Here is a 14,004-nt window from a genome sequence, read left to right as displayed (position 1 = left end):
GAAGGAACCTGGGATTCCTGAAGCAGTCTAGCCTGCCCCCTTCCCCAGCTGCTGACGACACTGACCTATGATTTGGGGGGTTGTTTGTTACAGCAGTTAGGTGATCCTGACACATATTCCTGTTACGTGTGGAATGTAACACCACACACTCATGCCAAATAAAAAATAGCTTAAGGATTCAATAATAACAGAGCATTCAATGAGATAGGTGTGACAAAGCAGAAGGACCGCTGAGCTGGGGGTGAGGTTGTCTGAGTTCAACCCCTGACTCTGCCACTCTTTAGCCATGTGACCTCAGACAAGTCTCTTTACAAAGGAGTCCTGGATGAACTGAATGGTAAGAGCCTTTCCAGCTACATGGTTTTATAACCATATGACTATTAGAAGCTTCGTCACAAGAGAGGCTTTGTTAACTGCCAAATAAAGAGCATCAATAATCCAGCCAGGAGTCCGAGAGACACAGAGGCGACTGGGCTGCTTCGGAAAGGCTTCAGGAAAAGGGGAAGCTGAGTGGATCTTGAAAGCTCTCTAGAGTTTAGATAGAGAGAAGTGGGATATTGGGGATTGTGGGCCACAGAAGTACAGGCAGAGTGCCATGACTGCGCTAGACTACTGAGGAAATGGTGGTCTGACTGATGAAGCTCAAGGAGCACTTAGGTGTAGATGTAAGAAATGAGGCCAGAAAAGTTGGCTTCATCTAGAACATGGTGTGGACTTTATCCTGCAGTCGGTAGTAAGGGTGAGTTGTGGAAGGTTTCTGTGATAAGGAGGACAGGATATTTAGCAATAGTAAAAGGGCCGGTCAGATTTAAGGAAAAGGACATCAGATACAGAGAGACCAAGCAGGGTGCTCCTGCCATGCTGGATTTGTGAGGTAATAATGGCAGCCTGGCATGAGGGAGGGACAGATGAGGAAATCTTAAAAAAAAAAAAAAAATTATTAAGTCTCTGTGACTAACATACACAAAGGCTTAAAGAAGAGAGATGACTGAAGTTTCCAGTAGGTGATGGGCAGACTGGTTGAGTACTTCAAGAGAAATAAGGAAGACAGAAAGGGTACTGGTGTGAGGAAGAAGATGACACAGGTGACTTTGACATGGTGGCTTTAACATATTTTCCAACAGGAAGGTTGGACACGAGGTCTGGAATTTAGAAAAGAGTCCAGGCTGGATATATAGAGTTGAAAAAGCCAGAATTTCCTGACCACAAGTGACCAGTATCTCTGCTCTTGCATGTCTCTCTTCTACAGGTTCTTCCAATTGCTGGTTTCCACCTTGCAGACCCAGCCCAATTCAGCTTAGCCTGGAACAGGACATTAGCTCAGTGCCCACATCCTCTGGTGTTGGTGTGTGGCTTGACTGACCTATTCTTCCTCTGTCAACTGCTTATCCATCTTCAACTTTATGCCCAGGGTTTTGGGCATGCCCAGTGCGCTCAGCGTGCAGTATTCTCTGTTCTCCTCATCCCTGAAATGTGGAACCTATTAGGGAACTACCCTCCACCCTGATTTTGCTTGGTTCTGAAAACTGTCTACACCATTCTAATTAATTTCAAAAGTCCTAGCCTTAGGGTCACTGTCAGGATTCAGTGTGGAGCAACCACTCGACAAGGGACCCCCTCTTATGTCTCTTAAAGGGGTCAATTAAGTACTTCGTTAAAGACGGCCCAACTTCTGGCTGCTTACTATCATTAGAGTCTGGGTCACGTAAAAACAGGTCAGCAAACGAGTCTAAAGTCTCCAGGACAATGAAAAGTCCATTGGTGGAGTGGGAGTGGACGGCTCTTCCTGAGAATATCCTTGGTGTTGTAAGCAAATCTGAAACAGTGCTGACAAATCAGTTAAGACAGAGTAGGGTAAAATCTATGAAATCAGAAGAAACACAGACTTGATTAAAGTCTAGACCCAGGAAATGGTACAGATATAAATGTACCAATATAAAACCACTTCCCGGTCTAAAATTGAGCTTGAGGGTACAGCACATAAGGCATTTTCCAAAAATAGATAAGGATTTAGGGAGTCCCAATGAACACTGGAAGTTACTTGAGCCTGTTTCATATCTGAAGAATAGAAAGCAGTAATTACTCTAAACAGACAAAAGATTCCTATCACATAACAATCATGAGCTTTTTTTTTTTTTTTCTAGATGTATTTATTTGTCAGAGAGGGAGAGAGAGAGAGCACAAGCAAGGGGAGCTGCAGGCAGAGGGAGAAGCAGACTCCCCTCTGAGCAAGGAGCCCAATACAGGACTCGACCCCAGGATGCTGGGATCATGACCTGAGCTGAAGGCAGACGCTTAACCAACTGAGACACCCAGGCGTCCCGAATCATGAGCTTCTTAAGAAAACCTTGAATCCTAGATTCTACGGCTGAATAGTGCCTCCATGTTAGGTAAAAACAATCCATACATCCCTTTCCAGTCGGTTTGCCAAGTAAAGGCAGCTCTCAGCCTACTGCCATTTTCAAAAGAGAAAGTTGCAAAAATGGAAACATGTTCTCAAAACAGTGTCAGTTTTAGAGGATAATAATTTACACATTTTTTTGGAATTCCTTTTCCCTAAGATCTGGATAAACGTATCACTTTATCTCTCTTGTCCAGCCATTCAGCACAGGTCGACATCTCTCCCCTTTATAAGAGCATGCTTGGCCAGGAAAACGAGCTGCCTCTTCAGTAAGTGGCAACTGGTACGGCAGGCCAACACCCAGACACTAGGAAAGCTGCAGAGTCCACAAGGGTTATGAGGTAGCGGCTGTTTCCTACAGCAGAAGGGATAAGAAGAGCTCTGGGGGTGCTACACCCACATCCCGCACCCAGCACGTAGAAGCTTTTGTCCACCGTCCTGTTGTGGCTCCAGAGGACAGCCCCATCCAGACCCAGTGCTCAGAAACTGACTTAGCCACACAGGACACACACTGACACATTGTGTCCTTGCTTCTCGATGGCGGTTGGGCACAGGCGGGCTCTACAGGTCAGTTTATCACCATCTCCCAGGCACCTCTTTGCCTCCTTTCAATTGCAAGGTGTCTCCCGGTCCCCACAGAGATATCTGTTCCCATCCTTCTGACCTGAGCCCTAAGATCTCAGGGGGCTCCCCCCGTGCTCACCCTCAGCACAGCTGGCTGCGAGTAAGCAGATGGCATGTCTAAGCTAAGCACACCCTGCTTTGTGTAGTCAAGAAGAGAAGGATGAGCCCTGCAAGTGCCATCCTTAATGAAAGCAAACCCACTGGCGAAGGTCAGCCATCTCAGTTCTTTGCCCTTACCTGGTTCTTTGACATGTTCTTTGGTCTCCAATTCCTGAAATCCAATAAACAATAGAGTAGCATCAAGAAATGACTAATAATTTCTTTACATGGAGAAACTGTCCCTGGGACTGGACCGGAGACATCGGGCCAATAGAAACAATAATAAAAAGCTCTGGCACTTACGCTGTTGAATGCACCTCACGTGTAATGACATATCCACTTAGCACAAGAAGCACTGCTAAAAATGAGTCACAAATTACTAAAACCCAATTAACACCAAGTGCTTGCGGTGTGGGGTAACACCTAAATCTTTTCCCCATTTAATGTTTATTGAGTGTTTACTATTAACAAGCACCGTGCCTTGTGCTTTACAGAGATTGTCTCATTTAATCCTCACAACGATCCACAAACCCAACGAGGATTGGATTACTGTCCCATTTTATAGTCAAGGAGATAGCACAGGTAGTATGGATCTCTGTCCCCTCAAAATGATGTAAAAATAAAACAAACTGAGCAAGTTCCAGGTTAAAAGCACCCAAACTCAAAAATTTACATCTCAAAGCAGCCTTATTATAATCTGCAAATTCTGACTTTTCAGAAAGTGTCTAAAATCAAACAAAAAGCGCCCCCTCCTTCATTATTCCATACCTTCCCCATGACTGCTTTCACTCCCTCCACATCTGTAAGGTGCCTTCTATTCCAATTTGATTTATACTTCTCATCCCACTATATTCTCCATATTGTGATTTTCTTCCCACACAGCTTGGCAGAACACCCTACTTCCCTTTACTCACGCCTTGACTTACCTTTGTTGGAATTTCCCCCTCAAAGACATCCTGGACTTCATCTGGGGCTGTGGGCAACTGGACAGTTAACTGGAATGCTCCTATTCCTGGCCATAGCAATTCATGCTTCTTTGTCTCTAGAACTTTTTGCCGAACTGAAAAAAAAAAAAAAAAGAAGAAACTGTCAAGCAATCTTTATTCACCAAATTATTCCATGATTTCCATAGGGCTTCATCATTTGCAATCAATGGCTTAGTCAGTTTCCCAAGCAAGTCCTTGTATGGTGAAAAGAAGAAAAGTTTAGCAAGTACACCTGGGTTTCAATCCCATCTTTACCCTTATTTTTTTTAACCCCTGGGCATGTTCCTTAATAAGTCTTACTTGCAAAGCCTCAGTCTTCTTGTCTATTAATAAGTAATTAATGAAGACTGTCTTATATAGGTGTTACATGGATTAAATTAAAAAACATTATAAAGGACTTAGTACAGTCCATAATGCTCAGGAGGCACTAAGAAAGGTAACAATATTTATTCCACAAGTGAAGGGAAATAATCAAAGTATGCCTCATGGTGAACCCAGCGAAGACTGGGTGCTGGGACATGGCCCGATGAAAGCTGTGTTTTCGGAAGGCAATTTGAGTGACCAAGAGTACAATGGCCAGGAGCCTAGTGAAAAAGCTGTTTCATTCAGTTCCTTAACCTGTGATGATAAGAGCCTCACATCCAATAGTAAAAGGAGTAGAAAAGAAGGGATGGGAGAAATTAAAAAAAAAAAAAAAAAGAATTAGCACACCAGACAACTGGGTTGTAGTGAAAAAACTGAACAGTGAACATAAGAGTCCGAAGACTTGGATTTAAATTCCAACTCTGCCAAAAACGAGATGAGTGACACTGAGAAAATATCTTAACTTCTTGAGTCTGTTTCCTCCCTTGAAACAGTGTCTGTGAATGAATTTTGTAACACCCACAAGAGCTATGCAAGTGTAAGTTTATAATTATAAGCCGGAGCAGCCAGAGAGAGAAAAGGAAAATCAGTGCATCTCAGGCCATGGAGAACCGGCAAGGAGCCAGCTTAGAGGAGGAGGCGTGCTCAACATAGTCAGCTGGTGCAAAGAGGTCAGGGTGAAGGGGAACCTCTGAGAGTGCCCTACTCCTCCCACACGTGGCTCTGATGTGCATGTTGGGCCACTATCTTGCATGCCGGTGTGGATGGGTGGAGAGGCCAAGGATATAGGGGATCTTTCATAAGAAGGAGCTGGAATAGCTTTCCCACCTCAATCATCCACGAAAGGGCAGGAGGTGTGAGGCCTTCACTGGATGCCAACTCAGAAACGGGCCCCAGAAACAATATGAGAAAGAACGCCAGACTCTACTTTCACTCTTCATGAGATAACAGATGTTTTCACATGGACTCCTGAGGGGCTGTCCTAAGCTAGCGGGAGGGCTGAGGACCCCATATGACCCCTGAAGCCTGAAGCCTGAGAACAAGTCAATTTTTGTAAGCCAAGTTGTCTAGAGTCGTGGGCTTCTGTGATGCATTCCTTTTATAATCCCCTAGACTTTGGGAGAGTCTTATCCAGACATCTAAATGCAAAAGCCTGTTCTGAGATTGTGCATAATATGCAGGGCACCAGGATTTCGAGAGAGCAGACAGTAGCAATAGGAGTAAGTGACCCGCCACAAGGACAAGGGGAATCTGGGAGGAAAAAGAGCTGAAACCCTGATGTCCAGCCACCCTTCCCCATGTGGACAGTCTCCCTTCTGCACCAACCTCAGACCACTGACATTTAATTTTACTTAAAGAGGAAATGGGTTCCCTTACCCCGAACAGACTGAAAATTATCAGAAGCCAAATTATGACCCGAAAGGATGATAAATGCACACATCTGAAACAGGGCTTAATAAGTTAATTTACACTGGACTTCTCAGAAATTGAGTGAACTATTTAAAAGTAAGATACAGCTTCCAAATACTTCTGTTTGCTATACACTAATTTCTTCTTTTTTTAAAGATTTTATTTATTTATTTGAGAAAGAGAGAGAGCATGAGCAGGGGGAGGGGCAGAGAGAGAGGGAGAAAAAAGCTCCCCACTGAGCAGGGAGCCTGATGTGGGGCTTGATCCCAGGACCCTGATGCAGGGCTCGATCCCAGGACGCTGAGATCATGACCTGAGCCAAAGGCAGAAGCTTAACTGACTGAGCCACCCAGGCATCCCAGCTATACACTAATTTCTACAGAGCAGTGCTGTTGGGCTCATTCTTGCTACATGAATCATGTGAAGAAAGTAGTGCTACACGGTGCGTCGCACCTGGTGAGGCCACTTCCTGGGGGGGGGGGAAATCCCTGCGGAAGAACCAGTGCCCGAGGACCAGGACGGCGGGGGGGGGGGGGGGTGTGGTCAACCATTGTTAGCAAATTTCTGACAACCTGTTACTGGGGCAATAGCTCCTCAGGTAGGAAACTGAAACTGAATAGGCACTTCCTGCCACACACACCCCTCTTCCCCGCCCCCAGGGCCCTTGCCCATAAAAGGTTTCGGGTTGTACTAAGTTGGAGTTGTCTGTGCTGGGGATACCACGAGAGGGGCCGCTGGAGCAGCCTGGGGACGGAGGTAGGGGAGGTGGGCTGGGTGATGAGAGGAAGGAAGCCTGTTGGGGAGACTGCCACCATTTCTGCGTTCAGGGCTAGAACAGAATGATGTTATTGACACAAAAGTGTATTTTGTGCTGTTGGTATTTTTATGCTGTTTGTATTTTCTCCTAATCATCTCCCTTTTTTGTTCATTCAGGGTTGGCAACAAACAACGGGGCTTCCCAAAGTTTAGCACACCAGGGCCCCCCGGAGTGCTGGTCAAGCACACAGAGTCCCGCTCACCCACCCCCGGGGTTCCTAAATCTCCAAGAGGCAGCAGGCACTGGGTCTGTTTAGTCTGTTGCGAGTCAGACGCAGAGGCCAGTGGCCCCAATTTGAGAACCACTCGGGAGGATAAGAGGATTCTAAAGAAGTAAGTGTCCCTAAGGGCCAGGCCCTTATGATGTTGACAGTTGCAATCAAAGTGGTAAAACTCCTTGAGGAAAATGAAGTCCAGGGGAAATGGCTTACATTGCACAGCCGCCCTTCCGAGCATTCCTCAGTGAAATGAGGCCTTGGAAAACTCGGTACTTTGTTTTCCTAAGGGCTCTGAGCCTAGTAGGTCTCCTGTCCCCCACCTGCCTCCCCCTACACACACTTCGCTGGGGAAGCCCTCTACTCTCTGGGTTTCATTTCTTCCTTTCCGGATCTCTGCTTAGAGCATGCCAGTTTCTCTCAGGTAAGCCTCATTGCCTCTCCTCTGGCTCAAATGCTTCTCCAGATCCAGCGACGGGAAGGTAGAATCAGTGCTTGTCCACTTCCTTTCCTATGAGATTCCAAAGGAAAAAGTGCACGCTCCGGGACCAGCAGCTCACAGGCCTCTCACTACAGACCTGGTGGTGTCTTGACCCAGCAGATAATAATTGGGTGGGTGCTTATCCTCCCTTTCCTAAAGCTAACAGCAAGGGTAGGGGGAGAACTCAGCCGCTCAACTGCCTGGGGTGAGGGTTGGGGGGAGCTCAAAACTCCCAACCCACATAAACTCAGAATGTCACCCCTGCTCCCAGTCCAAGGACCACCCTGAAACCGAGGGAAGAGGTACCAGCGCACCCTCAACGAAGATTCTGTGTGTTGATCAACAGCAAGCAGTCCTCCAATAACTTTCTATATTTACACCCAGTGTGCTTTTAGACAACACTTTCATACCTCCTCCAAGTGACCCCAGAAACACTGAGAATCTCACGACCTGTAGGAAAATCCCGCTGACTCCTCACATTCCTTTAACACCTTTTTTTCCCCACCTAAAAAATAACTGAAGAAAAGGGGGGCTCTCCCTCTCCATCCCTCTCTCTCAGAGCATTGACCTCAGTTACCAAATCCAGAATAGTACACGAATACATATCTTCCATGCACATGCTGATTTTCATGTTTCAAGGACTCAGCTGTCCTCACCTAGAACATCGCATGGATCTCCTAAAAGTGATTTCCAGGGTCTCTCCCAACAGAAGTCAAGGTACTTATTTTCAACCAAATTTAAAGTATATTTGGACATGTCTCTCCTCTGCCTACCTAGGGGAAAGTTCATAGTCTTTATGGTGTAATTCAAGGTCCTCTGCCATCTCAACCCAACTTTCTCTTAGCCTTAATTTCCTCTCCACCACTTCACAAGAAGGAGGTTTAATGACAGAAGGCCTAAGATTTTTAAAATATAGGTACCCTACCCCCCCCCCCCCGCCGGCTTAGCCTTCTGAAATTTCTCAGCCCGTCTGCAGATCTTGCTTGTACACAGGGATTAATAGAGTCACCACTCAACCCAAACCTCGCTGAGGGCGCTCTGCATGTCGCCTGAGGATGCCCCGTGCTTCCCTGCCCCCAGCACCTGTCCATGCAGTGTGCTCCCATCGGAAGAGTCCTCCCCAATATCCTGCCTGTCAGGAACGGAATTGGCCCTCAGGAATCAGTTTAGATGTGTGACTCTCCCTGGAAATTTTCTCTTCCCTTCAAATTGTGCTCCCATCAATCTTTGGAGTTCTAGAACAGCTGCTTTAATAGGAAGGAAAAAAACTGCAATGGAAGAGCAACTCCGCCCCTAACACAGTAGGTCGCCTTGTAAAAGGAGGTGAGTGAAGCAGCCTATCAACTCTTTTCCGTTTCATCGCGCTGCAAGTTTAGCGTTAGAACTCACTTGCGCGGTTCTGCCGCCACCTCCAGGCAGCACCTGGGAGCGCTTCTCGCCCCTCGCGCACTCTTCGTCGGGTCTGCAGCCCCGCGCCCCCCCTCCCCTAAGGCTGCTGCCGGAGCAGAGCGGGGTCTCCCGCTGTGCGCCCCGGTTCCTAGTTACCCTGCGGGAAGACCCCGGTTGTCCCCTCTCACGCCCACCCTTACACCCCTCACCGTTCTCTAGATGGAAGAACACCAGGAAGCGGGACGGGGTGCCGGGCTTCTGGCGGATCTCACAATCCCCGCCTCCGGATCTCCTCGAGCTCTGGAAGTACATCTGCAACTTGGTGCTCAAGTTCTTCGGGGGGTCGGGGCCCCAGGACCCTTCGACCAGCAGTGGGAAGGAGCCGAGCGCAGCCATCTTCAGCTCCGTTCATCTGTCCCCGCTGTTCGACCCACCCCGACTGAGTGTGGCAAACTTTGTCCCTTTAGGTTTCGGTTTCATTTCCCAGAAAACTCCTCCCCTGACATTAGTTTCTGCCTGTGGCTGTAAATAGCTGTGCCAGGATCGAACTAGTCCGTGTGTCGACCCCCGCAGTCCTTCACCTTCAGCTCTGGCCCACAGCGAAGGCTGATTGGTCATCGCCACTCCAAGCAACTGGTCCTGCGCCCTTTGTGCACTTGGGTCCCTAAGCTCGGGTACTGTGTGCCACTCGCCCCTCAAGTCACATCTTTGACCACGCACAAACACAAAGACAACTTCATTTTTGCTGCAGGGCACCGTTTTACAAGAAAATAAAATGGCTTGGCAAACTGTGATTCTTTACAATGTAGAGAGAAGTCCCCAAATAAGCCCCAAACAATGATCAGAATTGTATCTGGCTTTTTTTTCTTTTGCATTTTGTTCCCTGATCTGTTAATATTATATGTCCAGAAATATAGAAAGGGGGAGATGGTACATTCCCAGTTCTTTATGGAATATTTACTAGGTGCCATGCACCTGGGATGGATTCAACAAACACAGTTCCTGCCCTCATTGAGCTCAACAAAGCTGTGGGGATATGGTGGAGTAAGTGCTCTTGGAGGGAATATACAGGTGTTCCTGGAACAAGTTAGGAGGGCCTCCTAGCCCAGGTGTGGGAGCTCAGGGAGAACTCGGGGAGGTGACACGTAACCTGAGGCCTAAAGATGATGGGGATGTTGATGCTAAAAGTAAAAGTCAGTTATTTTACCAGCAAAATGGGAATAGCAGAGAATTGCAATTTCGGACAAGCAAACTACTGCAAAAATTATCAGCTAGTCCAACAAAGCTGAGGACAAGAAGGAAGAAGTTGGGAGGGGTTGTTTTGAACGAAAGTCTATTGGGGAAAGGCAAAAGTTCAGGGTGATGGCAGTTCCTCATTGGCTGAGTTAGGGTAAGCGAGTTCTTCCTGGGGCTTGTTACTGGTGACACTCTCCTATTGAGGATTCTTCTGTGGGGGTCGGTAATTGTCAATTTTTCCTGTGATTGACGTGGAGGGGTATGCCATGTGAGCTCTCCCTTCTGGCCTCCCGGCTCCATTTTAGTGAGATTTCCCTTTATTAACTTACCCAGAGGAAAATCTTGGAGGGCTGAGACGAGGGGGGGCGGTTCCCATAATATAACTGACTGGTACGGAATCACTCCGGCTGCGCTCTAGTAGCTAGAGTAGAGGCAGGGAGGTCAGCCACGTGGCTACTGTAGTGTCCCAGGTGAGTGGCTGACACCAGGGTGCTGGCAGAGGAGGACCTTCTGAGAACGAGTGAGATTCCAAGTCGGTATTGAAGGCAGAGCTGCAGGACCTGCTGAAAGATGTGGACAGGGAGCAAAGATGGTCAAGTACGACTCCATGGCTATCCATGGACGGTTGGAGTGGCTGGCCAGGTAACAGCGGCATCCACCAGACGGGAGCACCGAGGTGTGGCCAGAAATGCGGGAGAGAGGCTAGAATGTATGTGTCTTTGACCTGTAATACAAGAGTGTTTCAAGTGGGAAGGAGCGGTTTTCATTCAAACACTGCCAATATATCATGTAAGACAAGGTCTCTTGGACTGCGGGCCCCCGCAAACACTGTCTCCAGGTGAGGAGAGAGGAGAGGGACCTGGCAGTGGATGGAGGTCTGAAAGGAAGGGAAGGAAGCGAAGGCAGCCAAGCATAATCAGCTCTTCGCAGAAGTGTGACTGTGAAGGGGCAGAAGGAGTTAGGCAGCAGTGTATGGGGTGATAAGATTGGGGAGCTGTTATTTCTGTTTTCTGGCTTTTAAAATATTTTTTAAGATGGAAGAGTCTGAGGCATGCTTGAATACTGGTGGAACGAAGTGAAGGGCAGGTGGAAGATACAGGTTGTAGGAGGAGGTGGGAGGGCATTCTGGAGGCAGTCACCGTAGGGAAGGAACACTTCCCATTGCACCAGAAGCGAGGCGGAGATGGAGAACAGACGTAGGTGATTCTGAATGACAGCTGATGGGAAGCGGTGGGACTTCTCCCCAACGGCTTCTGTTTGCTCTGTGAAGGAGGTGGTGAGGTCTCAGACACAGCCTAAATTAGAGCTGCTTGCCCCTGCAGGACTGGACCTTCCATGTCGTCTTCTAAGAGACCCAAAGCCGGGCCAAAGAGAGGTTACTCCCTGGGCTTTTATTCCTGCTCAGGAGCAGGCTGAACAATACTCGGGGATTTCTCCCAGACGCCAGCTTTCTGCCTGCAGGTGGCGCGCATCATCCAGTCCCAACCACCCTGCGCGCCAGCAGGGGAGGCGGGGAGGACAGGGAAGGGCCAGCCACAGCTCTCAGCCACGCAGTGGTGACCCTTTGCCCCAGGGTGTCTCACCCCAAGCTACAACTAATATCAACCCCCTCCTTTCCCCAGAGTTTGGGATTCCAGAACTGAGCAGTTTATCTTTTTCCTCACATTATCATTTTCCAAGAAATAGAGGGAAATGGAAATCATTTATTTATAGTGGAAGTTTTATCTGGCCATTTCTGGATTTCTTTCAAGAATTTACTTAATTATCGGCAATGTCTGAGAGCTGCTCAGACTCAAAGCCTGTTCTTCAACCCTGGGTGGACTGGGAAGGAGTTATCAGAGGATCAGAATGGCAGGTCTTAAAAACCAAACAAGGAAAGTTCTAGAAAAAGCAAATTGCTACTCGTCATCAGCCCCTGAAGTACTTGAGTACTTGACTTCTCTCCTAAATGGGTTTGTTCCTATTCACTTTGTACCCTACCCCCTCCCACTGTGTGCTTATTCTCTCTCAATTCTCCACCTTCAACGGGTGTCTACCTCCTGAACCGCATTTCCTTCCAATGAAGCAAATGTCTTCTCAGGGCCTGGGAAGTGGCCATGTCCACCTGTGAAAGGTGAAATGAAATGGAGTCATTTATGTCAGGAGTTTTTAAATAGAGCTGGGAGGCCATTAAGGAGGTGGGCCTTACGCACATCCTCGCTAGGTGGAACCATGAACTTCTGAACTAAGCCATACAGCAAACACTCCAAGAACTCTGCGTAAACACCTACAAGTTCCTACATAACTGACTTCTGCTCGGAGATGACCTTAGCAACCAGTTAGGTTTAACCAAGATTGGTTTTCTGCTGCCAACACCAATCAAAATTCTTTGTAAACAACATATACAACCCTTCACGTTTTGTCTTTAAAAACCCCAGAGCTTGGGGGGCGGAGCAAGATGGCGGAGGAGTAGGAGACCTGGATTTCGTCTCCTCTCAGGAATTCAGCTGGATAGGGATCAAACCATTCTGAATACCTACAAACTCAACAGGAGATCGAAGAAAAGAATAGCAACAACTCTCTGAACGGAAAAGCGACCACTTTCTGGAAGGTAGGACGTGCGGAGAAGTGAATCCGAGGCGATATTCGGGAGGATAGATGGTGGGGGAGGGGGCCTCCGTCGGCCGCTTCTGGCAAGTGATAGAGCCGGGAGCACAAAATCGGAACTTTTAGAAGTCTGCTCCGCTGAGGGACGTCACTCCGGTGGCTAAGTGGGGGGTGAACGCTCGCGGGACAGTGTGGTTTCAGGACCCTCGGGGTCACAGAAAGACCGGGGGTGCCTGAGTGCGGCAGAGCTCCCAGGTATCGGAGCAGGGAAGCCAGCTGCAGAGACGGAGCCCAGGCGCGGGCTCTCAGCTCGGGGTTGCCATAAACCGTGGTCCGTGGCACAGTCGGGCCACTGCTCCTCCAGCAGGGACCCAACAAGCGGCAGATCCGGAGAGACTCACCTTCTTCCCCCGGGAGGAGAGGTGCGGGAGTGCACCGCGGGGATCTGCTGGGTTTGGAGACTCCACCCGGGGTCGGGTGCCAGAGATAGAAACGCGCGGTCACAGGCCGGGTGAGCACAGAGTGAGGCCGGAGACCGGGGAGATGGGAGTGACTGACTGCTTTTCTCTGGGGGCTCGCTGAGGAGTGGGACCCCGAGTTCTCGGCTCCTCCGGGGCGGAGACTGGGAGGCCGCCATTTTCACTCTCCGCCTCCAAAGCTGTACGGAAAGCTTGCAGGGAACAAAAGCTCCCGAGAGCAAACCCGAGCAGATTGCTTAGCCGGGACCGGCAAGGGCGGGGCAATTCTGCCTCCGGCAAAGACATTTGGGAACCACGGCAACAAGCCCCTCCCCCAGAAGATCAGCGAGAACAGCCAGCCAAGACCAGGTTTACCGATCAATGAGAACGGCAGAACTCCAGCGCTAGGGGAATACAGCACAGAATTCATTGCTTTTTTTCCCCATGATTCTTTACTCTTTCAAAGTAAATTATTTTTTTTAACTGTCTTTTTTTCTTTTTTTTTGAATTTTTCTTTTTCCCTTTTTCAACCAACATCTTATCAATCCCTTTTTAAAAAAAAAAACATTTTTATTTTTCATTTTTAAAGTCATATTCTATCCCTTCATAGTAGTTACCTGTATTTTTGGCATATATATATAAGTTGTTCTCTCTTTAAAATTTTGAGATAGTTTCTTCTAACAGATCAAAATATACTCTAAATCTCTAGTGTATGGTTTTTTTCTACTCCCCTACCTGATCACATTCTCTCCCTTTTTTCTTTTTTTTTTTTTTAAATCCTCTTCTTTCTTTTTTCAAACAACTTATCAAATCCTTTTATAAAATTTTTTATAATTTCCATCTTTACAGTCATATTCCATCCCTTCATCATATCAACCCTTATTTTTGTACATATATAAGTTTTTCTTTCTTTAAAATTTTGGGAGGCACTTTCTTTTAA

The 14,004-nt window shown here is 47.7% G+C and overlaps 1 protein-coding gene across 3 annotated transcripts in view; it reads right to left on the bottom strand.

Moving 5' to 3' along the window:
- PARP14 (poly(ADP-ribose) polymerase family member 14) overlaps positions 1–9,245 on the bottom strand; it is a 41,566-nt gene extending 32,321 nt beyond the window's left edge. For 2 of the 3 annotated variants that reach the window (XM_032406680.1, XM_032406682.1), the window contains exons 1-3: positions 8,994–9,245; positions 4,051–4,184; positions 3,263–3,296 (exon numbers count right to left, since the gene is read on the bottom strand). In XM_032406680.1, coding sequence (XP_032262571.1) covers positions 3,263–3,296; positions 4,051–4,184; positions 8,994–9,180 — 355 coding nt within the window. In that variant the 5' untranslated portion in view covers positions 9,181–9,245. Of the gene's footprint in view, positions 1–3,262; positions 3,297–4,050; positions 4,185–8,993 lie in introns of those variants that run through there. The other variant, XM_032406681.1, reaches the window with a different exon arrangement.
- Positions 9,246–14,004: the final 4,759 nt, after the last annotated feature.

The sequence above is a fragment of the Phoca vitulina genome, unplaced genomic scaffold (genome assembly GCF_004348235.1).
Source record: "Phoca vitulina isolate PV1807 unplaced genomic scaffold, GSC_HSeal_1.0 scaffold8, whole genome shotgun sequence".
Lineage (NCBI taxonomy): Eukaryota > Metazoa > Chordata > Mammalia > Carnivora > Phocidae > Phoca > Phoca vitulina.
Note: the sequence above shows the minus strand (reverse complement) of the source record. Positions and strands in the feature narration are given on the sequence as shown.